General features: G+C 40.2%; 1 protein-coding gene and 1 long non-coding RNA gene across 2 annotated transcripts in view; one reads left to right on the top strand and one right to left on the bottom strand.

Annotated features, from left to right (window-relative positions):
• The window catches only part of LOC136831457 (chondroitin sulfate glucuronyltransferase-like), a 102,907-nt gene extending 93,341 nt beyond the window's left edge, over nucleotides 1-9,566 (top strand). The window contains 1 exon segment of the mRNA XM_067091934.1: nucleotides 8,246-9,566. Within this exon segment, the coding sequence (XP_066948035.1) occupies nucleotides 8,246-8,553 (308 nt within the window). The 3' untranslated portion in view covers nucleotides 8,554-9,566.
• The window catches only part of LOC136831459 (uncharacterized), a 59,010-nt gene that overhangs the window by 21,102 nt on the left and 10,600 nt on the right, over nucleotides 1-27,308 (bottom strand). The gene's annotated exons all lie outside the window — the stretch shown is intronic.

The following is a 27,308-nucleotide window of genomic DNA, read 5'->3' as shown; positions in this document are numbered from 1 at the left end:
CTTTCCTCCAGGTAGGGTTGCTACTGCTGTGCCAGGTTGCTTAGACTTAGGGTCTGCTTCTTCCCGTCTCACAGTGGGCTCTCAGGTTCACAGTGAGTCGAGGTTGTTCAGCTTGTTCGCCTGGTGCACAAGTTATCCCTCCTTTCACTGCTACTCTTCAGAGATGCATTGGGAGGGGTTTGTGTGACCTTTCAGTGAGGGGCTTTCTTTTGTTGCGTACCCTGTCTATGGATCAGTTTTTACCACTGGCAATGGGGTACAGTAGAACCCCGGTCCTCGACAATATCAGAACTAGACATAATCGGATTTTGACACAAAATTTTGAGTAAATTTTGCATTGGAGCTCAAACAGCGAACTGGAATCCAACCCGATGAATCATATGACATTTGTAAACAAAAGTGTTTGGTCAGCCACCGCTAGTTGGCGTTGTTCCCACAGGTTGTTTAAAGCCTGCTCACTCTGCTGCTGCTGTTTTGAAAGATATTTTAAATTGATTTTGTTTACAACTATTCCAGTGGACATACAGAATGTAAACAACGTTTATTGTTACTGCAATAGGCCACTATCGTGGTGTTTTGGTTTGTTTACCTAAGCAATTTTTCTTAAGTTTGTGATGAGACATAATTCGGCTTGCTTTTAATATTTTATTAATTTACTGTAATAATTAGGCTTGTTTTTCAATGTTTTATTATTAGCAACAGTTTTTATGCCTACCCGTTACAGCACATAATGGTACCTAGCCTGACCTATGGTGCTCAGTCAACCATCCGTAATACGGCCACATTGGACATAGGCCACTTTTTTTTTTTATACAGTATACAGTACATTTAAAAATGAAAAAAGTGCATCTAATATAGTAAGTTATTTAACTCTCAACTTTAATTGTTATTTATGTGTAATCTTTTGTATAAAAAGGCAAGGTTAGGGTAATGACTGGTGGTCAAGAAATGATTAATCCATTTTGCCATTTCTTCTGGGAAAAATTGATTCGATCTCGATGGAAGCACATCTTGACGCTTCTTCTGGAACAGATTAGTGTTGAGAACCAGGGTTCTACTGTATTTTGCTGGATGATTGCTGTAGACAGGTTAATTGAGTAACTCTTCTTCCTGTGACTCCCTGTGGTTGCAGGAGGAGGTTTCCACGACCTGCTTGGTGTAGGGTTCATGCAGCTTGTTCGTTAATTGTGTACCCAGTCTACAGATAGGTTTTGCGATGGTGGCGGGGAAGCTTTCTTTTCCATCCTTTCGGGAGGTTTATTATTGATGAACCTGCTGTTTCCTTGCTTGAGACGTTAGTGTTTTCTGGAGCATGTGTGGTCTGAGCAATCTTTCTTCAGGGAGAGTTCTTTTACATCATCCACCTCTTGTGACCAAAGCATGTAGGGGGAGTTCCAGGAGCGGTGCCAAGGCTTGTTTCTCTACTTTTTTTCCTTGTTTTTACTGAGCACTGCACAAGGGAGCAGAGGTGTTTAAGTCAGAATAGGGTTCTACAGCAGCCTCTCAAATAAAAGTTCATTAATATGGTTCTACAGCAACTTCTCCAATAAAAGTTCATTAATAGGGTTCTACAGGAACTTCTCCAATAAAAGTTCATTAATTGATGGATTGATAGTTATCTGGCATCATGACTGGCAGGGTAACTGGTACCAGAACCAAGTGGAATACTAATAAAACCTAAATAAATAAAAGCAAAAAATTGAAATAAAATATGAGTTTTAAAAAAGAACAGTAAATCGAGACCATGATTTAAAAATTAGTAAGCATGAGTTCTGTTTAAAATATAATTGGAATTATATATTGAAAATCATATGAAAACTAAACCTGTTGCAAAAGACCTGCTGCCACTGAGAATTTAAAAACACCATTCACTGCACAAGCAATCTCTCCAAGGACTTTGGCAAGGATGTACTTATTCTCACCTTAGCATCAGATAAAAGTTGATTTCTAAGTTTTCGACGACTGGGGCATTCAATGGACAAATGCAGCAGTCAGTGGGACCAAACAGTCTTCACAAAATGGTTGATGTGCACCAGCCATTAAGTACCTGCAAGTTAAGCTGGTGTGCCCAATCTGTTTTCTTTAAAAACATAAGGCAAAAAAAATTTCTGACCAAGTCAAATGCCTGCCTACCCCTCTCCACCCATCCTACATTGCATTCCCACCCCTTCCCATCCTGGGAAACTCCTTCCCTGGCCACCCACCAACCCCAACAACCCCTTCTGTGTTTGCTTATTCCTGTAAGCAGTGTTACTACTGCTCCCCTCCCACACCCCCCAAATCCTTTCTCAGCTTGTTTAGGAGTACAGTCATACCCCGAACTTAAGTAAGGTTAGGTTCCAGAACCCCTGGAGCAAGGCAAATTTTGGCAGTCTCTAAAAATGTTAACCCTTAAACGCCGACTGGACGTATCATACGTCGACTAAAATTGTCTGTTGGGTGCCGAGTGGACATACCGTACGTCGACTACAAAAAATTTCAACCTTCGGTCAACTTTGACTCGACCAAAATGGTAGAAAAACGCAATTGTAAGCTAAAAATCTTACATTCTAGTAATATGCAATCATTTACCTTCATTTTGCAACAAATTGGAAGTCTCTAGCACAATATTTTGATTTATGGTGAATTTTTGAAAACTTTTTTCCTTACGTCCACAAGGTAACTCGGCCGAAAATTTCAGAAATTCTTTTCGTCATTTTGTCGTAATTTTTGCACTGTTTTATATTAGCCGTTACATAAAGTTTTATATATGAAAATGTGCGCAATTTCATGTAAAATACAGCAAAATACAACCCATGGTTGTAGCTTTTATCAGTTTGGAAATATTTTTATATAAATCACGATAACTGCCAAAATTTCAACCTTCGGTCAACTTTAACTCGACCGAAATGGTAAAAAAACGCAACTCTAAGCTAAAAATCTTACATTCTAGTAATATTCAATCATTTACCTACATTTTGCAATAAATTGGAAGTCTCTAGCACAATATTTTGATTTATGGTGAATTTTTGAAAAAAACTTTTTCTTTACGTCCGCGCCAGAAATTCTTTTGTCACGTTGTCGTAATGTTTGCACCGTTTTATATTAGTCGTTACATAAAGTTTTATATGTGGAAATATGCGCAATTTCATGTAGAATACAACAGAAAATAACTCATGGTTGTAGCTTTTATCAGTTTTGAAATATTTTCATATAATTCACGATAACTGCCAAAATTTCAACCTTCGGTCAACTTTAACTCGACCGAAATGGTAAAAAAACGCAATTATAAGCTAAAACTCTTACATTCTAGTAATATTCAATCATGTACCTTCATTTTGCAACAAACTGGAAGTCTCTAGCGCAATATTTCGATTTATGGTGAATTTCTGAAAAAAAAAAAACTTTTTCCTTACGTCTGCGCGCAGTAACTCGGCCGAACATCTCAGAAATTCTTTCGTAACGTTGTCATAATGTTTGCATCGTTTTACATTAGTCATTACATAAACTTTTATATATGAAAATGTGTGCAATTTCATGCAGAATACAACCGAAAATAACTCATGGTTGTAGCTTTTATCAGTTTTGAAATATTTTCACATAAATCACGATAACTGCCAAAATTTCAACCTTTGGTCAACTTTAACTCGACCGAAATGGTCGAAAAATGTAATTGTAAGCTAAAACTCTTACATTCTAGTAATATTTATTCATTTACCTTCATTTTGCAATAAATTGGAAGTCTCTAGCACAATATTTCGATTTATGGCGAATTTTTTAAAAAAACATTTTCCTTACGTTAGCACGGTAACTCGGCCGAACATCTCAGAAATTCTTTCGTCACGTTGTCATAATGTTTGCACCGTTTTATATTAGTCGTTACATAAACTTTTATATATGAAAATGTGTGCAATTTCATGTAGAATACAACAGAAAATAACTCATGGTTGTAGCTTATATCAGTTTTGAAATATTTTCATATAAATCACGATAAATAGAAAAAATTCGACATTCAGTCAACTTTAACTCGACCGAAATGGTTGAAAACTGCAATTGTAAGCTAAAACACTTACAGTCTAGTAATATTCAATTAATTAGCTTCATTTTTCAACAAACAGGAAGTCTGTAGCACAATATTTCGATTTATGGTGAATTTTTTACAAAAAATTTTTTTACGTCCGCACGTTACAAATTCATGCATCATTTTGTGATAATATTTTCTCTGTGTTGCTTTGATCGTTTTACAATTTGTTATATACCAAAATCATAGCAATTTAGTGTACAATACAAAGAAAAAATAACCCGTTAGCTTTAACCGTTTTGCTCACTGCGATTTGTATAAAATTATATATGAAAATTTTTTTTTTATGCTGTCATATATTTCAATATTTATATATGATAATGATATTTTTTTTTCATTTCTGATGGTTGCATACTAAACTTCAGGCAATGAGAAAAAAAGGAGCCAAAAATGAACTCTTAATCTTAAAAACTAAGCGTGCTGTGATTTTTTGAAAAAAACATTTTTTCCGCTTCGGCGCTAACTCCCGAACGCCGCCAGCATACCGGAGACAGTTTTGTAAATAGAGGCTCGGTGTTATAGGGTTAATGCTCATTTATAAAGGTTAAACACTAAATATGACCCTAATCATGCTCCTAAATATTAAGCTAACTTTTAAATCAAATTAAAGTTACTGTAATTTCATTTGAAAGCTAGGTTAATACATTACCCTTAAAAAAAGAAATAAATGGTTGACATAAAAATAGAGTTGGAAGAGAATTTCTCTCCCTCTCCCCTTCAGACCGATCTATTTTTAGAAATGTTCTCAAACTCTTTTCAATAACTTCTTTATTTTACATCTCTCTTTATTTGTTCTGAAATGCTTTTTCATGAACAAACTTTTTTATTTGGACTAATACAACTTTTAGTTATTACGTCTCTATGTTTTAGAATGTATTTGCCACACCAGCGCATTTACAGTTCGTATATGGTACAGGTAAAATTGATCAATTTAAACTATCTACTGTACAGGTAAAGACGTGCAGAGAAATAATAAGTTGTAAAAATGTGCGAGCACTTACCATGAACGAGAGAGAGTGAGTTGTCCTTACTTAAAATATCAAGTCAAATTATTTATGAATTATTATGGAGAGAGGGGGGGGGGTTATCCTTACGTTAAGATATCAAAAGATGGAAGTTCATGATTTATGAAGGAAAAAGGAGAGAGAGAGATAGATTTGACATGCTGTGGGCAACGTTTGACACATCTGACAGCTTTGCCCTCGCCCTCTCTTCAAAAGTTTCTCAAAAGATTGGGAAATGATATTTGCTTGTTTAAAATATCACATAATTTTCTATTAATGTATAAATTTAGTAATTACAGTTATATAATTACATTAATATTATTATATATATATATATATATATATATATATATATATAAATTTCTGACTCACGTCGGGATCGAACCCAGGTCTCTCAGGTGGAAAGCAAGGGCGTTACCCACTGGGCCATACAAGTCTAAAAGAAGTCGGAACCTGAGAGCAACTGCACCCAAGGAATTACCTGGGCAAGCTAACTGCTTGCATACCAGTATGGCCCAGTGGGTAACGCCCTTGCTTTCCACCTGAGAGACCTGGGTTCGATCCCGACGTGAGTCAGAAATTTATTTCTGTTCCACACGTGATTGTGTGTTGATGATTTCTATCTTATTCACTCAGAAGGGATAATTCGAATGAAATGTTGTCCATTGGGTCATTGCTGAGTCGGAAGTTGGGGAAAACTCGGCTGGTATGCAAGCAGTTAGCTTGCCCAGGTAATTCCTGGGTGCAGTTGCTCTCAGGTTCCGACTTCTTTTTAGACTTGTATGGCCCAGTGGGTAACGCCCCTTGCTTTCCACCTGAGAGACCTGGGTTCGATCCCGACGTGAGTCAGAAATTTATTTCTGTTCCACACGTGATTGTGTGTTGATGATTTCTATCTTATTCACTCAGAAGGGATAATTCGAATGAAATGTTGTCCATTGGGTCATTGCTGAGTCGGGAAGTTGGGGAAAACTCGCTGGTATGCAAGCAGTTAGCTTGCCCAGGTAATTCCTTGCAGTTGCTCTCAGGTTCCGACTTCTTTTAGACTTGTATGGCCCAGTGGGTAACGCCCTTGCTTTCCACCTGAGAGACCTGGGTTCGATCCCCGCGTGAGTCAGAAATTTATTTCTGTTCCACACGTGATTGTGTGTTGATGATTTCTATATATATATATATATTTTTTTTTTTTTTGGTCTATCACAGTCATCCTATTCGACTGGGTGATTTTTATAGTGTGGGGTTCTGGGTTGCATCCTGCCTCCTTAGGAGTCTCACTTTGCTGTTTCTAGTAGCACACTTTTCTGCATGAGTCCTGGAGCTACTTCGGCATCTAGTTTTTCCAGATTCCTTTTCATGGATCTTGGGATCATGCCTGGTTATGATTATGGGTACAATTTCCACTGGCATATTCCATATCCTTCTTATTTAGCTCTTCAGGTCTTGATACTTATCAATTTTTTCTCCTTTCTCATCTACTCTGGTGTCCCATGGTATTGCGACATCAATGAGTGATACTTTCTTGATTTTGTTAACATCATGTCTGGTCTATTGGCATGTATCACCCTAACTGTTCTGATACCATAGTCCCAGAGGATCTTTGCCTGATCATTTACTATCACGCCCTCAGGTTGGTGTTCGTACCACTTATTACTGCAAGCTAGCTGGTGTTTCTTGCACAGGTTCCAGTGGAAGGCTTTTGCTACTGAATAATGCCCTTTTGTACTGGTTCTGTGCAAGTCCCGGACATTCACTTGCTATGTGGTTTATGGTCTCGTCTTTCATATTGCACTTCCTCCATATGGGTGAGATGTTATTTCCACCTATTGTTCTTTGGACACATCTAGTTCTTAGGGCCTGATCTTGTGCCGCTGTTAGCATTCCTTCTGTCCTTCTGTTTCCTTCTTGAGTTCTCCCCTCTGTAGCCATTGCCATGTTTCATCGCTGGCCAGTTCTTTTGTCTCATGTACTGTCCATGCATTGGTTTGCTGTGCTGTTTTTCATTCTCTTGTCTCTGTATATTTTTGGGTCTTCATCTGCTTTTGTCAGTCCTTCTTCCCATGCACTCCTTAGCCACTCATCTTCACTGATTTTCAGATATTGCCCCAGTGCTCTGCTCTCGATGTCGACACAGTCCTCTTATGCTTAGTAGCCCTCTCCCCCTTTCCTTTCATGTTATGTATAGTCTGTCTGTATTTGCTCTTTTACAAGGTGATACTCTGCTTCACTCACAAAAGTGCTGAGTCTACCTGTGGGTACCACCACTTCCCTCTGAAGTAGTGATTCTCCATACATGAAAGGCGTAGTGTTTGTATCCCTGTAGGAACAAATACCAAATTTTTTGTGTATAAACTGTGGCCTTCATATTGAAGGTAACCCACCTTATCCACCCCACTTCATTTTTTTCATCCTAAATATGGGCTGGAAGGAAAATTGGTAACGTTAGTTGGGTTGAGAATGGGCATCCCCTCTCCCAGTCTCCACCTGGATACCACCCTTTAGTCCACACACAGCAGGTCCAGTGCATGTGCAGAAAGATACTCCATGTATGGCAGGCTACAGTTTGTATACCCAGGAAAAATACAATCACAGAATTATTAAAGGGGTGAGGTGTAATCTTTTCAATAGAGCTAGAGCTAAGCAATTGTAAGAGTAAAGAGCAAATTCTAATTATTCAGTATTGTAAACCGTTGTATATAGTGCAAATCTTTAGTGGGAATTTAGGTAAAAGGTGTGCTACAGAAATAATGCATTATAAATCTCCAACCCTGTAAAGGGAAATTCAGTTTACATCAATGATGGTAATTGAGAAGAAAAATGTGCTTGCAAAACCAAAATTGAATTCTGAACAGCATTAAATAATTCTGAAGTTGTCATTGCTCAAACCAATTCAAAATGAAATTAGCAATTTCTACAACTTGGCCATAGAATGCTGCAGTAGTCCCAGTAAGAGAATGACTTTTTGAAATTATCACAGTATTGTCTTTAAATCCTGAAAACTAACATGGAGGGGATCCCGAGTCAATGTATAAAATTTCACGTCTTTGACCTAATAAGCTTTTTATGTTTTACAGAAGAGTTCAGTGTATACATTAATTTTCATGATTGCTCTGCAGTTTAGACTAAAATACTGATTAAACCATGTTATTGAGGACCAAGTCTTGACAACTGTCTTACTTTTCAGCAAGAAATGCTGCAGCAGAAACCATTCCACATATTAGAGTAGAGGGAGACCTGAAGCTGGACCGCCCAGAAGAGTATGACTTCAACATATATGGACTTTTTTTGCAAGCATCAAATCTACATATCTTGAGGGCTGCTGAACCAAGTCTCAAGCTGGAATACCAAGATATAGATTGCACAAACTTTATCAAACATCAGAGTGAACAGCAGCATGCTACATGTCTGATGCAGCAGGGATCATCACTGGGCCTTAGATCACAGCTCAGTAAATTGATTCTGAAGTACTTGAGAGGAGAGAAAGAGCAATGATGAGTTAATCATTTCAGTATTGTATACGGATTGTAAAATAACATCTAATGTATAGTATATTCCTGCTAATTAGTTCTGTACATAATTACTCGGTAATATCAGTATACTGTAATGTATTGGTTGATCATATGCTGTACAGTGTGTACAATAGTCATTTTCATAATATGGGCTGTGAGGAAGTGTAGATCTTTATGGTTGAAAAACTATCCAATACACTTGTGGTTAAGTAATTTTGTCAGCGAAAGCAGATACAGTACTTTAATTTCTAAAGAAAGACCATTAGAAGAATTAGCTCCAGTGTACTTTAAACATTACGCTGTTACTTCCCCAAATACTTCTACCCAATTTCTTGACCAACTTCTTAACTATACCTTAATTAGTGTAATGGAGCATGTGTTTTTATTTTTCACCTGAACACTTGTTTGCAGTTCAGTACTTCTGGACCATCTCCAAGAAGCATTAGACGAAAACTGTTCTGTACCTGTTGGAGGTGGAAAATGGTATTCGTTGTAAACTAGTCTTAATTATACTGCAGTTTAGCCAGCCTAAAACTCCTGTTCCAAGGATCTGCTTTAAGGTCCAGTTAAATTTTTTAAAAACTTTTGTTTACCATCCTTTTTTGGAATTACTGTACTTGTGTTATGGGGAATTAGTTATGCACTAACAAGAAAAACTCTTGACACCAAGAAAAGGGTAATATTTTTTTTAAATATCTGTGTAAGTCAAACTACATTGTCTGAAGATTTCTTTCAAAAGAAAAACATATCACCACTTCAAAAACTTGATGCTTCCTACTTGAATACTCACAAAAAAAAAGCAGACTAGCAGTTAAATTATTTTGTCCAATGTGATTTTGCTGCCTGGAATTAGTTTTAACTGATGACGCAACAGGTTGTAGGTTATGCTGTGTAGTACAATGTTTTATACTATAGTAGTCATTGACGTTTGCCATAATGAATAGATAGTGCCTATATTTTATATTTTGCTATATCGACAATAAATGAACCACATTCTGCCGAGTATTCCTTTCCAACCTGCTTAAATATAACATCCTTCTGTAATTTGGTTTTGGGTTAAAGATGGCAGGCCAAATATGCACATAAACACTCACACTCAAAAGCAGAACACTTTGTTGTAACACACACACACTCAAAAGCAGAACACTTTGTTGTAACACACACACACACTCAAAAACAGCACACTTTGTTGTTTCAAGATACCCCAAGCTAAAAGAACTTGAAACTTTGAAAAAAAAAATATTAGACACTAAAGAAATTGGCAACACAGTATACTAAAATCGTTGACAAAACCATAAATTAGTCTTCTAAGATGAAAGTAGGTGGCTGTATTACAATCTGGTGTCTACTATACTTCAGACAACAAATATGAAAACAAGATCTCTAGTTATGTGTTAGTCATGTGTAAGTTAGGTTTTACAAAAATAATGAAGACATACTGGGTTAAATGGGCAACGCCATGAAACGGCTTACATTTTTTTCCATGGTGGAACTACCGTATATTTTCGTGTATAAGACAACCTTTAGATAAGATGTAAAAAATTATGACAAATTTTCATGAATTTATCTCACATCTGTAGTACAAGACAATTGCGAAATTATAAAACCATCTGTGTATAGGCTAGTTTTTGTGACAACAAGTATCTTCTTATGAAATAGTGGTTATTTAAAGATGATGTCATTACAAATGCTGTTTTACTTACTGTATCCTTAGGAATTCAAAATACTGTATATACTCGCATACCATGCGACTTTTCAAGACAATTTTGAAGTTAATTTTAAGGGGGTCGCATCATACACGAAACATAAAATTACCGTATGTAATATTCACGTTAGTATCGTATTATAAAGTACAAACATAACGAATATCCATCTTTTCCATGGATCTTTTAACAAGTTATGCTTTACTTCACTGTATCCCGTAATATTGTATTTACAGTATTTGCATATTACTAACTGTATTATAAAAATACAAACAGCGATCATGCGCCAATTGCATTGTTTAGGTTTTCCTGAACATGGGCAACGATACCTAGCCTCGAATAGGCTATTTATTATGAAGATACAGGTATGCCAATAATATATAAGGTGAAAATGGTTTTATTACCTTTATCACTTTATTTCATAATGTGAATCTTGTCATGTATGTCAGTGGTTTCGCACGGAGGCCGAGGCTAGCCTACCGATAATCATCACTTAGAATTCAAGGTCTGATTTTTAAAATGGCAGTATAAGATGACCCCAAATTTTCAGGAATGAATTTAATGATTTAAAGGTTGTCTTATACATGGAAATATATGGTAAATAGGTGGAAGGTACAGTAGCAATTATACTAAATTAGCAACTATGTTAAATTATAAAAATTTTAAAAGGAAAAGTTTTAGTACACAAAATTTCTTAAATCAGGATGAAAAATATGGAGAATATGACCAACAATTTCAAGTTCAAAATAATAAACCCAGCTGAGGTAGGCAAGTTCAAAATAATAAGCCCAGAGTTTTCAAGTTTTTTTCAGCTGTTGCTTGGTTCCTAAGGAGGGGTTTGAAGCTCTTGATGTTCTTCCCATACTAGTTCTATACTGTTTTACTGATTAATTCCCCAACTATTACATGTAAAGTGGAAAAGATGTGTTTTTGTCAAATACAGTACCAAATTAGGCCAGAAATTTATTGAGGACATTCTGCACATTTAAATATTTCATAAGTTTGCTTGAACTCTCCAATTAGGCTATTATACTAGAAATATCTGCGTCACCTACAAAAGTAGGATTTATGTAGACATCAAATTATATACACTGTTATAACCAAGTAAAAATCGTAGTTCCAATCTCAAAAACTGATCAGTCCCTAAATGTTCATTTAATAGTTATTTTGCTAAACTTGTAAATAAGGATTACAATACGTAAACTTACCAAATTACTAATGGCCATCAATGCATACCTGTTCTAGTAAGCAGTAAGTTCAACAAGTAAGTTTGAAGCTTGGACTAGGCCAATAACTATGATGACTCACTTGCTTTTGCAAAATAAAAATTATCAGTTCAATATGCAGAGTGATAAATGCTAGTGTGGCAAATATTTTCCTTATTTGCAGTAAGGGCAACATTTCCCTGTTGTGAGCAATTTTCTCAAAATAGATCTTTAAGAACAATAAAGTAGCCCCTCAACTTATCTGAACTAAACTTGGATTTTGTTACTTATCAGCTACAGTATTATAATGGCTTTCTGCTATGGTATCTTTTTGAGAAGATTCACTTTGCAGAAAAACCTATTAAATAGGAAGATGAGCTTAAATTACAGCTCGGCTTACAACACAAATTACAGTACTGTACTGGGAAATAATTTTACCTGTGGGATATCCAATGTAAATTTATACTTTAGACTAGAGTCTTGTACTTCAAGTTTTGCCGTTTGAAAAGCCAGAAGGCCAAAGCATCTGTTGAGGGGCTACTTTTACAAAATCTGCCAAAATACTGAATAGATTTTCATACCACAATCAAGAAGAATATGTGTACACACTCGTGTGACTGTGATGGCCAAAAAATTAGCTATCAAGTCCTACCTGGCTACCATTAGTTTTACAGCAGGCAACACAAGATTATGCATCATCATTTGCATTATCTGCAGGGATTCAGAAGTTGATATAAAACTCCACTGAATCATAACAATCATGTGGGGATTCATGCCAGTGTTGTGTGCAAAGATATAAATGATCATAACATACTCTCTACACTTGTCCCATCTTTGTAACATTATGACAAAAAATATAGCAAATTTTAAAATTAATTTGTATTTTTCCAAACAAACAAACCAAGTTCTTTACAAAGGGACTTAGTTGCAAACACAAGCTGGAACAGCTGTTTAACTTACAAACAAGGTTGTTAACTACTGATGGGTAGGGGGAAACCCAGCCCACCTGTTGTACTGCATTGCACTTTGCCTTCCAGCCCAAGTACCAGCATGTGGGGGGGGCTGAGGTAGGACATGAATGTAAAGAACTTCAGGTTTGTATGTCAGAAAAAATACAAATTGCTTTAAACATTTGCTATTCATTCCTACACAAATACAAACCTTCATTCTTTACATAAAAGACTTACCCAATGGTGGGGAGTCAGGGCAAATCTCTGAACCAACAGGTGGGTTGTCTAAAAAGTAACTACAACTCAGGGGCGTCTGAGTCTTGGGGCATAGGATCCTCAAGTCCCTCCAGTTCCTGGTCCTTATGAGTTGCTCCCTCTGCAGGAGAGGAACACTTACCAGAGCCCATTGGTGATCTCTCGACCAGTTAAGGGATTACGAGTGCCCCTGCCCAACCTGACAAAGACCAAAGTTCTGTCAGTGAGCAAGGCCATGGGCAGTCACCAACCTGCAGTGATGACATCTGCACAGATCAGGGGATGTCCCTCGGGCATACTCCAGTCTCCCAAGAAGTTGAGCTTCTACAGGAGGGAAAGACTGTATAGGGGACCTCTTGCTTGGTCTGGGTGACCAGCCTGGACGGGATGGGTTACTATCCCGGGACTCCTGCCTGCTCTCTCCTCACCTTTTCTTGTTGGGGCGTGCTGGCAGCTGGGCCCAGGTCCATAGGCCGGGAACCCTTGCCAGCCCGGGAGGGATACTACCGGGCCGGTAGCAATACACTGGGGGTCTAGAGAATCTGGGGTAGTGGTTGCACCCTTGTGCTCAGCAACAAGTGCAGTGGTAGTCATGGTACCGCTAGTGAGAGATCCGTCAGCCCTCTCTACAGTAGAGCACTGACGTCAGCCCTCTCTACAGCAGAAGACTGATGTCAGCCCTCTCTACAGCAGAAGACTGATGTCAGCCCTCTCTACAGCAGAAGACTGATGTCAGCCCTCTCTACAGCAGAAGACTGATGTCAGCCCTCTCTATAGTAGAGGACTGACTGCTAAAAGCTCTATGAGACTTCCTGAGGGGAGATAAAGCAACCTCCTTCTTCCTCAATTCTGCTTACTAGCTTTGGAAGAGGTAGGGGAGGAGGTGAAAGCACTTGACACCAAAGATGACAACTTCCTTCTCCTCTTCTTTTTCTCCAATGCAGAAGACAAGGCATGGAGGAAGGCCTCACCCAAAAGAACAAGGTTGAAGGCAGCACCTGGGGACACATCATCGATGACGCATGCGGGGTAACCAGTCAGGTGGGGGCGGTCCTAGAGCCAGTGGAGACTGTGACCACTGAAATTGTCACACTCACATAAAGACCCTTCATTGCCCTCATGTGACTGATGAGGGAAGAAACACTTAGCTTGCCTGAGATGCCCAGGAAGGGCGACAGGTCCCTGAGCCCCTTAGCCTCCACAACAACTGAAACAAAAGTCAGATTAAGAGAGAGCTCTTCCCTACACCCTGAGAAAGCATCCTCCAGAGGACAGTTCCCTCTCAGAGTGAAGAGAGGTGCCCAGAGAGTAACCAGGCTGGATGTCTTCCCCCGACTTTGGAGGCTCTCTACTGAACCAACAGTAGGAGTTGGTAAGAAAGTATCAAAGAGGAATTTCATTGTCATCAGCAGAATACTCCAATCCAATGACAACAGGGAAACCTTCCTCTCTCTCTTCTTCTTCCTGGCAAACCTCATCCACTGTTCAGATGGCCAGACACAGCACTCCGAACATGGACTATTCTGAATGCAATCATGCCTCCTGCAAGAGGTGCTAAGGGTATGGGGATCTACCTCCACTGAGGAGAGGAACCTATTACAAAGTCTGTCCTTCCCTGGACAGTGCATGAAAACCTGAGGTTTCCTCTCTGAGGTTCCTGGCTAAATTGACCAAGGGGTTTGCGGCATGGTAATATACAACTTGATTTCAAACAACTTCTTCAAAATCAAACAAAAGCATGAAAGGAAAGCAAACGGCAAGTCAGGCAGACAGTCCGCAGAGACATCTATACACAACAGCAGTTGGAAGCAAAGTGGGGTGCATACCAACAAGTGGGCGGGGCTTCCCCCTACCTCTTGATAGTTAATGGCCCTGTCTGAAAGTTAAATGACCATTCCAGATCGCACTCACAAGCTAAATCCCTATGTAAAGTACGAGACAGCATATTTGTGTTGGAACAAATATGACATTTTTACGATAAAATAAAGTTTTATATATACTTACCCAGTAATTACTTAGCTAAGAGTTTCTACTCGCATGGCAGCTCAAACTTTGAAATTCGTGGCAGTGATTCTTTTGTTTCTGTAGGTGACTAGCCCAGGACACTTTTGGGGTAAGAGAGGAACAACTCAGCCAAGAGCTTCAATTTGTTTATGCTTAAATGTCTATGCGAGGGGAGGAGGGTGGGCTCCGTCCATAATTACTGAGTAAGTATATATAAAACTTTATTTACCATAAAAATGTCATTTTTATATAAGTAACTTATATAGGCAGTCCCCGGTTATCAGCGGGGTTCCCTTTCTGAGGGTGTGATGATAAGCGAAAATCGCAGCTAACCGAAAATCGGCAATTTCGGCGCTTTTCGGGGGTTATCGGCACCAATACCCAATTATCGGCGCTGACAAGCGGAAATCGGTGAATTTTGGCACCGAAAATTGCCGATTTTTGTCGCTAGACAAGCGCCATAAAACCGGATCGCTGTTAACAGAGCCTGCTGTTAACCGGGGGACTGCCTGTACAGTAATTACTTAGCTGAATCCACACTGACAGGTGGAGTTGATTCACGGACATCTTACACCCAAAAACATTAAAAAGGTTAATGAATTTGAGAACAGTAAAATTAGGCTAGCATTGATACAATGCTAGCTGTTTCCTTACCTGGTGAGAGAGCTGCTGCAGGTGGATACTGCCTCTGGTTGGCGCTCATCTCAACCTTTTAGCAGCGTGGTGGTACAGTATAGCCAGGAGCGCCTCTACTCAAGTGGGGACCTTGCAGCGGAGTACTCCAATCGCTGACGAAGTATTAGAAGTAGCTTTGTTGGCCTTTGGAAAAGTCCTTCACTGCAAAGCAACAATATTTGCCCCTGCCCAGGGTGCAGTAACACAAACAAGAATAACCAGACAATGCTGTCACCTGCAACACATAAAAAACATAAAACTAACACCCAAAACTAAAAAGTGGTGGGCACTCCAGGTACATAGTTCCCTACAGGCTCCCCTAGGATCGACACCCTATTTCAAGGCGAAGAGACAGAAGTATGGAAGGGATGCTTCCCACGCTTCCTCACCCAACACTATGCCAGCCATGGACAAAGGTCCTAAGGTGCTGCATTTCTCGTAGACAGTTTCTACGTCTCACAAATAATGCATCTCGAACACCGACTTCCATTTCCAGTATGTTGCTTGTACAATACAAGAGAGGGACAGATTATGTTTACAGTAAAGGCTACCAAGGTAGCAGCAGTCCTAACATTGTGAGCTCTAACCTTCAAGACAGGTAAAACGTCCTCTCCAATCTGAGTGTGTGCCTCCAAAATGAGATCCCTTAAAAAGAACGAGAGGGCATTCTTTGATAAGGGTCTAGAAGGGTTCTTCACTGAGCACCAAAGATTACTTGACGGTCCTTTGATTTTCTCAATCCTTTGGAGGTAGTACAGTATTAAAGAGCTCTTGCAAGGCAAAGAGTCCTATCCCCTTCTTCTGTGCCTAGCATATCCTCTAAACTCTTGATGGTAAAAGAACGAGGCCAGGGTTGTGATGGATCCTCGTTCTTCGCTAGAAAACCCAAAGTGAGGGAACAAACTGCATCCCCCTGGGAGAATCCAATTCTTCTATCCATCACATGGAGCTCATTAACTCTCGTAGCCATAGCAAGAGCCACGAGAAAAATAGTCTTCCTTCAAAGATCCCTCAGTGATGAGGAGCAAAGGGGTTCGAACAGTGGACCCAATAGCCATTTAAGGACTATGTCCAGGTTCCAAAAAAATGTCTTTTCCTTCCTAAGCTTGGAAGTATTAAACGACTTACAGTAATGTGGTCTGAGATCTTGATTCGAAGAGATGTTCAATCCTCTGTCTAAAAACGGAGCTAAGCATTAACCTATACCCTCTAATGGTCGATGCAGACAGACCTCTGGATGATCTCGAGTAGAGAAGGAAAACTGCTATTTGCTCTATAGTTGTCTATAAGATGAAATGTTATGTCTTCTACACCAGAGCCTATAGACTTTGTTGGAAGATTTGTGTCTGTATTTAGCAATAGCTTCTGCCATACCTCTTGAAAACCCTTTCGACTGTATGAGCTTGATGACAGTCAAAATCCTGTCAGAGCCAGAATGGATGTACTTTGACAGAACCTCCTGAAGTGGGGTTGTCTGAGCAGATCTGGAATTGAAGGAAGAAGCCTTAGAAAGTCTACAAGGAGTCCTAGGAGCTCTGGAAACCATTCTTTCCAAGACCAGAACGGAGCTTTTAGGGTTATCATGATGTTTTGGTGAGACTAAAGCTTGTTCAGAACCTCCATTATCATCCTGAATGGAGGGAAGGTGTAAAGGTCTAGATTGGACCAATCCTGGACCATGGCACCCATTGCATGTGCTAGCGAATCTGGAAAAAAGGGGTAAAACAGAGGAAGATGATGGTTCCTAAATGTTGCAAATAAAGACAGGGTTGGTTCACCCCCCCTAGTTTCCATAGGTCGGCATAAACCCAATGGTCCAGAGTCCACTCCGTAGGGAGGATTTGTCTGTGATGGCTCAGGTCGTCCGCCACCACAATGAACTTCCTCTGAATGAAGCTTGTCATCAATCGTGTCTGATTCTGATCTGCCCAAAGAAGCAGAGCCTTCCCTGTCTCGTAGAGAGAACAAGTGAGTTCCACTTTGAAGCCTGATGTACGCTAATGCTGTCTTGTTGTCCACATGGACTGTTACCATTTTGTTGTGGATTTCCTCGAAAAATGCTGAAGTCCCAAATGATTGCTTTCAACTCCTTGAGCTTGAGGTTGATGTGCAACCCTTTCTCTTCTTGGGACCACGTCCTAGAAACTTCTTTGTCCCCTAAGAGAGCTCCTCAACCTGGATCTGATGCATCGGAGAAGTAGTCTAGGTCGGGGTTCACAGTGAGAAGAGACTTTCCTTCCATCAACCCTTCTGTGGAGTTCCACAACTGCAGGTCCTCCTTGATCTCTTGCGTTACTGGAAAAATGCATAAATCTTCATGAATTTTCCGATCCCAGTTGATTCTTAGGAAAAATTTTAGAGCTCTCATGTGTAGTCTTCCCAGCTTTACAAATTGTTCCATGGACGCCAGGGTGTCCAGCAAACTCATCGATTGGGTGGCTGGGCACGAACGAAGGGCTAGGAAGAGATTGACTTTCCTCAAACAGTCCTCTACTCTTTTGGGAAATGGATAAGCCTGAAAATTCTGAGCATCTATCTTCATCCCCGAACAGAGAATTTCCTAATTTCCTGAAAAGGAGTCAGCTGGGATTTCTGTAAGTTTAACAATAACCCCAGGTCTTGCATCAGTAATAGGGTTTTCCAAAGGTCCTTCATGCACTGTTCCTTCGTGGGTGAACAAAGTAGCAAACTGTCCAGACAGAGTGAGATGTTGATACTGTTCCCAATAAATGGAGCCATCTTGCCAGGGGAGTGAGAACACGTGTAAACACTTGTGGGGCGGTTGGAAGGCCGAAACAGAGGGCTCAAAACTGAAACACTTGGTTCTTGAGGACAAACCTGAGGTATTTCCTGGAGTCTTGATGAATGGGAATGTGGAAGTATGTGTCCTGCATGTCGAGAGAGACCATCCAGTCTCCCTGATGAATGGAAGCCAGGACGGATTGAGCTGTTTCCATATGGAATTTCATCTTCTCTATAAAGAAATGACATTTTTATAATAAAACAGTTTTATATATACTTACCAAGTAATTACATAGCTATAGTTTCTAACTAGTTTGGCAGCTAAAATTTGAAAATTCACAGTAGCAATTCTTTTGTTTCGTGTAGGTAGATAGTCCCGCCCACTTTCGGGAAAGAGAGGAACAACTCAGCAAAGCACTTCAACTTGTTTGCGCCTAAATGATCATGTGAGAGGAGGAGGGTGGGCTCCCATTCTGTGATTACTTGGTAAGTATATACAAAACTTTATTTTATTATATAAAAATGTCATTCTAATATAAGTAACTTACCAAGTAATTACATAGCTGATTCCCAAACTGACAGGAGGTGGGATGTATGGACATTTGCCCCAAACATTAGTACGTAAATATAATGCCATACTTCTACCCCATAACATTAGTACGTAAATATAATGAATTTGAGAATAGAAAATTTGCTAGTATTGAGACAATACTTGTTGTATCCTTACCTGTTAAGAGAGCTGCTGCAGGAAGCTACTGCCTCTGGTTGGCGCTCATCTTAACTGCAGCGGCGTGACAGTAATGCCGAAAGTCACCTGCTACATAAGTGGGAGCTTTAAGCGAAGGACCATTACGATCACTAGTAAAGCATACAAAATTTGCCCCTGCCCTGGACGCAGTACCATCAAAAAGACAACCAAATAAACCATACTTATTACCTACACCAAAGATTAAAACACCGTCACCCATCCATTAAAAATCACAAAACTGGCGGGTATCCAAGCACAAAGTAACCCCATACTCCCCAAAAAACCCAAAGACCTATGTCAAAACGAAGAGAATTAGGTTGGAAGGGACATTGCCTACCCTTCATCCCCCAATACCATGCCAGCCACCAATAACAGACCCAGGGTACTGCAATTATTAAAAAAGGTTTCCACTTCTTTTAAGTAATAGAAAGCAAACACTGACTTGCACTTCCACTAAGTTGTTTGGAGAATGAAAGAGAGGGAGGGAGCGTGTTTCAAAGCTAACAACATAGCTACTGCTCTAATATCGTGAACTCTAACTTTAAGAATAGGAAGAAGTTCTTCTTCAATCTGTGAATGTACTTCACAAATGAGGTCCCTTAGAAAGAAAGAAAGGGCATTATTCTTAAGGGGCCACGAAGGGTCTTTGACTGAACATAGGTTACTGGCAGACCCCGTATTCTCTCAGTCCTATGCAGGTAAAACTTCGAAGCCCTTACTGGACAAAGCACTCTCTCTTCATCCTCCGAACCAAGCACCTCCAGTAAATTCTTTATACAAAAAGAACGAGACCAAGGTTTAGATGGAGTCTCATTCTTTGCAAGAAACCCCAGCATGTAAGAGCAAACCGCATCTCCTTGATCGATTGATTATGAAATTTAGGTCTTGAAGACCAAGTACTGGAACCCATCAGGATTATTCAGCGCAGCAATGAAGATGAAATATGACATTTTTATAATAAAAAGTTTTATATATACTTACCCAGTAATTGCATAGCTATTAGTTTCTTTTAACCAGCAGCTTAAGATTTTGAAACTGCAGGTCACGCTACTTTATTTTGGTTATGGCGATGTGCCCCGCCCACTTTTGGGGCTAAGAAGAGGTACAACTTAGCAAAAAGCTTCAATTTGTTTATGCCCTTGTGACCAAGTGAGGGAAGGCGGGCAGGCTCCGATCATGTAATTACTGGGTAAGTATATATAAATCTTTATTATAAAAATGTCATTTTTATATAAGTAACTTACCCAGCAATTTCATAGCTGATTTCCACATTGAATGGAGGTGGGAAGGTTGGACATATCTACCCCAAAACATTATTAATAGTAATGAGTTTGAGAACAGAAATTTGCTAACATTGAATCAATGTTGTTGAACCTTGCCTGATAAGAGAGCTGCTACAGGTAGATACTGCCTCTGGTTGGTGCTCATTTTCTCCAGTAGAAGCAAGGCGGTAAAGCTTTGAGGGCCTACTGCTACAGTGGGTGCTTTGAAGTGAAGGACTAATTTCCAAGGGCTAGCAAAGTAAAACAAGATGCCCCTGCCCAGGGTGCAGTACCACACAAAATAACCAGAGCAAATAATCACCATAACCACCAAAAAACCAAATTAAAAACACCAATATCCAACCATTAAAACTAAAAGACTGGAGGGTACTCCAAGTACTGTACGTAGTACTCCCAGGCTCCCCATAAACTCGACACCCTAAGCAAGGCGAAGATATTAAAGAAAGGACATTGCTTTCTACATTTCCTCCCCCAACACCAAGCCAGCCATGTAAAACAGACCCAACCACGTCTAGATTCCAGGACAGCAAAGGTTTTTCCTTAAGCTTTGTGGTATCAAAGGACTTAATAAGGTCGGACTAATTCTGGTTAGACAATCAGTCCATTCCTTTATGGCAGAAAACCGAGCTAAGCATAGCTCTGTAGCCTTTAATGGTAGGGGTGTTAAGTCCTTCAGTGGAGCGTAGGAACAGAAGAAAGTCCGCTGTTTCTGCTACAGATGTATTAGAAGAGGACACATTATTTCGTCTACAACAAGACCTGAAGATTGACCACTTAGCCTGGAAGTTCATTGTGGTGGCGGACGACCTGAGCCATCACAGACAAATCCTCCCTACGGAGTGGACCCTGGACCATTGGGTTTATGCCGACCTATGGAAACTGGGGGGGGGCAACCCTGTCTTTATTTGTGACATTTAGGAACCATCGTCTTCCTCTGTTCTGCCCCTTTTTTCCAGATCCGCTAGCACATGCGATGGGTGCCATGGTCCAGGATTGGTCCAATCTAGACCTTTACACCTTCCCTCCATTCAGGATGATAATGGAGGTTCTGAACAAGCTTTAATCTCACCAAAACATCATGATAACCCTAAAAGCTCCGTTCTGGTCTCGGAAAGAATGGTTTCCAGAGCTCCTAGGACTCCTTGTAGACTTTCCAAGGCTCCTTCCTTCATTTCCAGATCTGCTCAGACAACCCAACTTCAGGAGGTTCCGTCAAAGTACATCCATTCTGGCTCTGACAGGATTTTGACTGTCATCAAGCTCATACAATCGAAACGGTTTTCAAGAGGTATGGCGGAAGCTATTGCTAAATACAGACACAAATCTTCCAACAAAGTCTATAGGCTCTGGTGTAGAAGACATAACATTTCGTCTTAATAGATAACTATAGAGCAAATAGCAGATTTCCTTCTCTACTCGAGATCATCCAGAGGTCTGTCTGCATCGACCATTAGAGGGTATAGGTTAATGCTTAGCTCCGTTTTTAGACAGAGGATTGAACATCTCTTCGAATCAAGATCTCTCGGACCACATTAAGTCGTTTAATACTTCCAAGCTTTAGGAAGGAAAAGACATTTTTTTGGAACCCGGACATGGTCCTTAAATGGCTATCGGGCCCACTGTTCGAACCCATTCGCTCCTCATCACTGAGGGTTCTTAAGAATACATAAAGAAAAGAGGGAAGCAAGCTCAGTGGAGCCATCTCTCACAGCCTTATTGGCACATGATAAAACACCCAACCAATCCGCTGCAAAATCTTCTGCCAGGGACTGGACAATCCTCAATCATCCTGGCTAACGCAGCAATGGTCCAGTCGAGGAAGCTGTAAACTTCTAAAACTTTAAAAATATCCCTGGTCAAATGGTCAAGCTCAGGCGAGGAGAACATGATCTTGGCCAAGGAAAAGGCAGATCTACGAGTAGTGTCAACCAGGCTGGAGAAATTGCCTTGGGAGCAGTCAGAAACTCCCAGAGATGGAGCTTCCCCGGTGGCGTAAAAGCATTAACTCCTCTTCACAAGTCTACACAGAGGAAAAGAAAAGGTGGCCTTGCCCTCTTCCCTTGTAGAGGCTAACCAGACTTCCACTTCTCGGAGCACCTCGCAGCAGAAGAGGAAAGACCCAACTTCGGGAGGGTGAGGTCCACCAGGAGTTTCCTCATGAGGAAAGTTGAAGCAGGAGAAACTGGGGCAGCAGGAGCGAAAAAGTCTGGAAAGTTATCGAGGAAGTATTTCAGCAAGGTGGAGTAGGCTGAAGGAGTGAGGTCTTGCCCTGCATCCTCCTCACCCAAAGAAACAGGTGATAACAACATATCCTTAGACTTGAGAGACCGTTGGAGTTTTCTTCAAAAAACTAAGCTCATTCAACTGACGCTGAATAGCGGCAAGCGAAGTCTTCCTGTGCCGATGAGCACAACTTAGGAGGTGGAGAGGCTGGTGCCGAGCCAGTGCTCAATGGCACCTGGTGCCCAGGAGTTGGTGCAGGGCAGTCAGAAGCATGAGTCTGGCACACGGGAGCAAGTCTCGAATGCCCGGGAGAAGAAAGGAGCTCGGGAGCAAGATGGAGCTTCGTCAAAGAAGGGTTCTTGAGTGAATCTTCCTGGCGTTTGGGAGCCAGAAAGGGATGATCAAAATACAAAACTGACTCCGGACTGTCCCAAGCAGACCGCAGGGGACGGGCTGAAGAAGTAGAAGGTGGAACAGTGAAACTGCAAGAGGGCTGGGGGTTAAGACTGGCCTCCTCCTTGGATCTCTTGGTAGGCAGAGGTGAGCTGTCCACACCGGCAGTATGCCTTTTGAGAGGGCACGAAGAGATGAGGTAGTGCCCTTGATGCATCTTTCCAGGACTGGAATCTTCTGAATCAGATGACAGACAATGCACACTGGTAGAGACGCCTTTCCAGCGGTGCTCTGTTGCAGCCTGGGAATGTGCAACACGTTCAACGGAGAGGACAACTACCAGTGGGTAAATCCTACCGGCCTCCCTTGGACCTCTGGTATGTCTTCTCCCCGGTGCTGGGGAACGAAACAGGGACCTTCGTCTAGGAGGACCGGTGGGATGGGCAGCCACCCCCTCAACACTCGCTCTGCACTGCACTAACACTTTTTACATTGCACATTTCAACAAAGGCCTTAAAAGAGGACCCCAACTCCATCACTGTGTTGGCAAAAAACTTGAACTTTTGGTCAAAACTAGATTCGAGACTGACAATGGTGTTGAGATTGGAAGCATGGGAACCTGGAACAGGAGTACATGGAATAGAGGTAGGAGGGCTGAGGATAGGGGATGAAACAGGGATTTGAGGAGAGGAAATAACACTACCCTCTTCCTTTTCCTATCCTTATCTAATTTGTCCAGATGGGACTGCAAAATCTTCTATTTTTTATAGTCCCAATCATGACGTTCAATGTAAGTGTTGTCCTTACTACGATCTTGCCCCCTACACTTACCGCACTTCGTATGCAAATCATAACAAGACTTTATAAGTCTAGTCCTACAACCCTCAGAGCAAAATCTAATGCTTGAAGAGCTAGAATCAGACATTTTGAAAAACCACTATAATTGATGTTAACAAAAGCTAACACAATAGCTACGGCTTGATGGCTACAACAAATAAGGAGTACTTCAACAAGAAAAACATCCAAAAACGATGAAAAAGACTGCGGGAAAAAGCACTGATCTTAATCGGCGGCCAGCAGAAAATGAATTGCAGCTTTCTGCTAAGTTGTTTCTCCCGGTCCCCGATAGTGGGCGGGCCACGTACCTACACCAAAACAAACGCTGGCGCTAAAGCGAATTTTGAATTTTTAGACAGTTGTAGGTAGAAAGCTCATAGCTATGTAATTACTTGGGGTTACTTATATAAAAATATTAATTACAAATAGTTTTCTTTAAATTTTGAAGTTTTAGCCTACAGTATATTCAAACTGGTCATATGTTGTGATGATGATTTATATGCTCAACAAAATAATCTAAGGCTTCCAAGATACAATCTAGTATACTAAAATGATTTATTTTTTGAGATTACCTGTTCTTTAAAGAATAAAAAATGACAATTCTTTAAATTATATTAAGTGGAATGGAATGGAATAGAGAGTACAGTATATGCCAAAGATCAAGCACTGGGACCTATGAGGTCATTCAACACTAGAAAGGAAACAGAGTAAGTAGGTCTGAAAGATGTAACTAGAGGAAAACCTTGCAGTTGCACTATGAAATACTAATTGTTAGAAGAGGGTGGATAGCAAGATGGATGAAAGATGATGTGAATGGAAGTGCAGTAAAAGGAATGAAAGGGGTTGCAGTTAGAGGCCAAAGGGATGCTGCAGAGAACCTTTGGCAATGCCTAGTGCACCCCATGAGGTGCACTGATGGCACTAGCCCCCTATAGGGTAAATGTATGTCGAAAAGATAGTTATTAATACAAGTAATTATTAGTATTAATGTCAAGGTCTATCCAAACAATTTTTTTCAAACAGATTAAGACTGTTAATTTCTAAAAGGTCCTTCTGCTTGATTTTGGGTAACTTGAAGTGCAAAAATGTGTAGATATGTTTCTCAAAAGGAAATTGTTAGTAACAAGATGTGGACATAACATATTTTTATCAAGTAAAGAAAAATAAGAAGCCTAGGCCTAGGAACAAAGTCTTGCATGTGTCACACCCAGGCCTTGTCCACTCACTGATATTGATGGATGTGTTTTACCTAAAGTAATACTTTCGTATTTATTTTTTTTAGCATTGAAGCATAAAAACAATGAAATAAGCCTATTTAAAATTTTATTACAGCAAGTCAAGCAATATCACAATATTATGAATTTTTTTTCAAATTATTTTTTCATCATTTTAACATCTGAACCTAGGTTTATGGGGATTTTTTTATTGAATGCATTGGCACCGAGTGAATACAGCAAAAGTTTTGAAAATATTTCAATATTTTCTGAAATTTGGCTGTGATATTGTCTTACAGTTTGATAAATGTGATATATTTTATTCTTGTGATACATACTATGGCTTTATTTATAAAATATATGTTCTTTAGCATTCAGATACGAGTTAGATGTGCAGCATGTTACATCACCAGTCAGACTTTTGAATGAAAGCCTATGCAGTCCTATGTATCACTTTTGAGCATGGATGCAGAATCCCCAGCCAAAAAGTAATTTGTATTTTTCCTAACATAGCCTACAAACCTGATGGTCTGCGAATGTGAGCTGGAACGGCCATAATTTTCAAATAAGGTCGTGAGCTACCGACGACAGTGGGGGAGGCCCCGCCCACTATTGGTCTGCACTCCACTTTGCCTTTCAGCCCAGGTACCATAATGAGGGGTGGCTGAGGTGGGCCGTACATGTAAAGACCTCCAAAAGAAAAATAGATAATTTGTTCCTACACAAATACAAACCTTTGGTCTTTACATAGGAGCCTTACCCTTTGGAGGGTGGATTCTGGGTAAATCTCTAAACCAACTGAAAGTTCTACACATCCAGGAATCTCTTCCTGGTCTCAGAGAGCTGAAGAAGAAGTCCCTTGACTCTGGAATGTGAAACATATGGGATGTTCAACTGCCAGACTTCTGGGCTTGAATTAATGAGTCTGTGTCAATAATCCAAAAAAGGCTCCCCTTCCCATTAAGTACCTAGTGTTGAAGGTCATGAAGCTCACCTGCTCTCTTTGCCAAGGCTAGGATAAGCAAAGAAAAAATCTTAAGAGTGAGAATTCTGTCTGATGAGCCTCTCAACATCTCATAGGGCACATGAGGTAGGCTCCTTAAGGTGAGAGTCGCAACCCACTCGGGGGGCCGAGTTCCCTGGGTAGGCAAGACTGTTCGAAACTTTTCAGAAATATAAAGATTCCTCACAGGGACAAGAGATCTATTTCTGTCAACTGAAGGACTTGGCCAAAGGCAGCTCTACCGCCCTTAATGGCCAAAATAAAGGGAAGCTTCTCAAGGCAAAGAAGGGCGAGAAAGTCTGCTACCTGCTGTTTCTGTTACAGTGGTTCATGGTGGCAGGTTTCTATTTTTCTTAATATTAGTAGTTATGACTCGGACCAGAGGTTCTTTATTCCTCACACCGTTGGACTGTGGAACAATTTCCCTGAGGGTGTCGTGCAATTGAAACTTCAAAATGTCAAGTGAAGATGCAATGCATTACTATCCTAATACTTAATACAATTCTCCTTGTATTCTAATAATTTACTTACATATTTATATATTTACTTATTTTGTTAATTTTTCTTTTTTAATGAGTGATCTCTTCCTTCTGGATTTCCCATTACCTTCTGTTACTTCTTTTTAATGAACACCATAAGCTACTCTATGGAAGCTTGAATTTCTAGTCAATGACCCCTGTAGGCTTGACTGATCCATATGGATAGGGTTCATCATTTGAACAACAACAACAACAACAATAATAAATAATAATAATAATAATAATAATAATAATAATAATAATAATAATAATAATAATAATAATAGTGAAAATTAACAGCCACGTTAGTATTAAAAATATTTATGTACAAAGTTAAAAACGAAAAGGAGAGACTTTCAGATACTACTCCGTATTCCTCATCAGTCCTAGGCTACTAAGTGGTAAAACAGTGGAGGGAGCGTTAAGACAACAGGAAACTGGTATAAAGCAGATTCTTATAACAGCATTGGTCGGGTAACCCCGGTTCTATTGTTTCTGTAGGCAAGATGGTTGGAACGGCGAAGTGGTCGTACGGGTGATTCCAGCTCATAAGAGACTCTATCGGTCCCATGACTCTCAGCTATAGCAACATCAGTCATCTGGGATAAAAGAAAGGTGGGAGCAGCATCAGGGGTCTCACAGTCACCAGAAACATGAATCTTAAAATCACTGACAAAGTGGCAATTAATTAGTGAATTAACAAAATTATCCTCATCAATGAAGGTTTTGTTCCCTTCAAAAGCACATCCCTTCCACTAAGCGACGAACACCAGCATCTCCACTCTTAAACATGACAGAGGCACCAGTGAAGGTTTTGTTCCCTTCAAAAGCACACACCAGTGAAGGTTTTGTTCCCTTCAAAAGCACACCCCTTTCTTATAAGAGTCCCTTCCACTAAGTGACGAACACCAGCATCTCCACTCTTAAATACGACAGAGGCACCACTCCAATTGATGTTGTAACCCGGAATGAATGAATGAGAAAC

The sequence above is a fragment of the Macrobrachium rosenbergii genome, chromosome 48, assembly GCF_040412425.1.
Source record: "Macrobrachium rosenbergii isolate ZJJX-2024 chromosome 48, ASM4041242v1, whole genome shotgun sequence".
Lineage (NCBI taxonomy): Eukaryota > Metazoa > Arthropoda > Malacostraca > Decapoda > Palaemonidae > Macrobrachium > Macrobrachium rosenbergii.
This window is presented reverse-complemented; position numbering and strand designations above follow the sequence as displayed.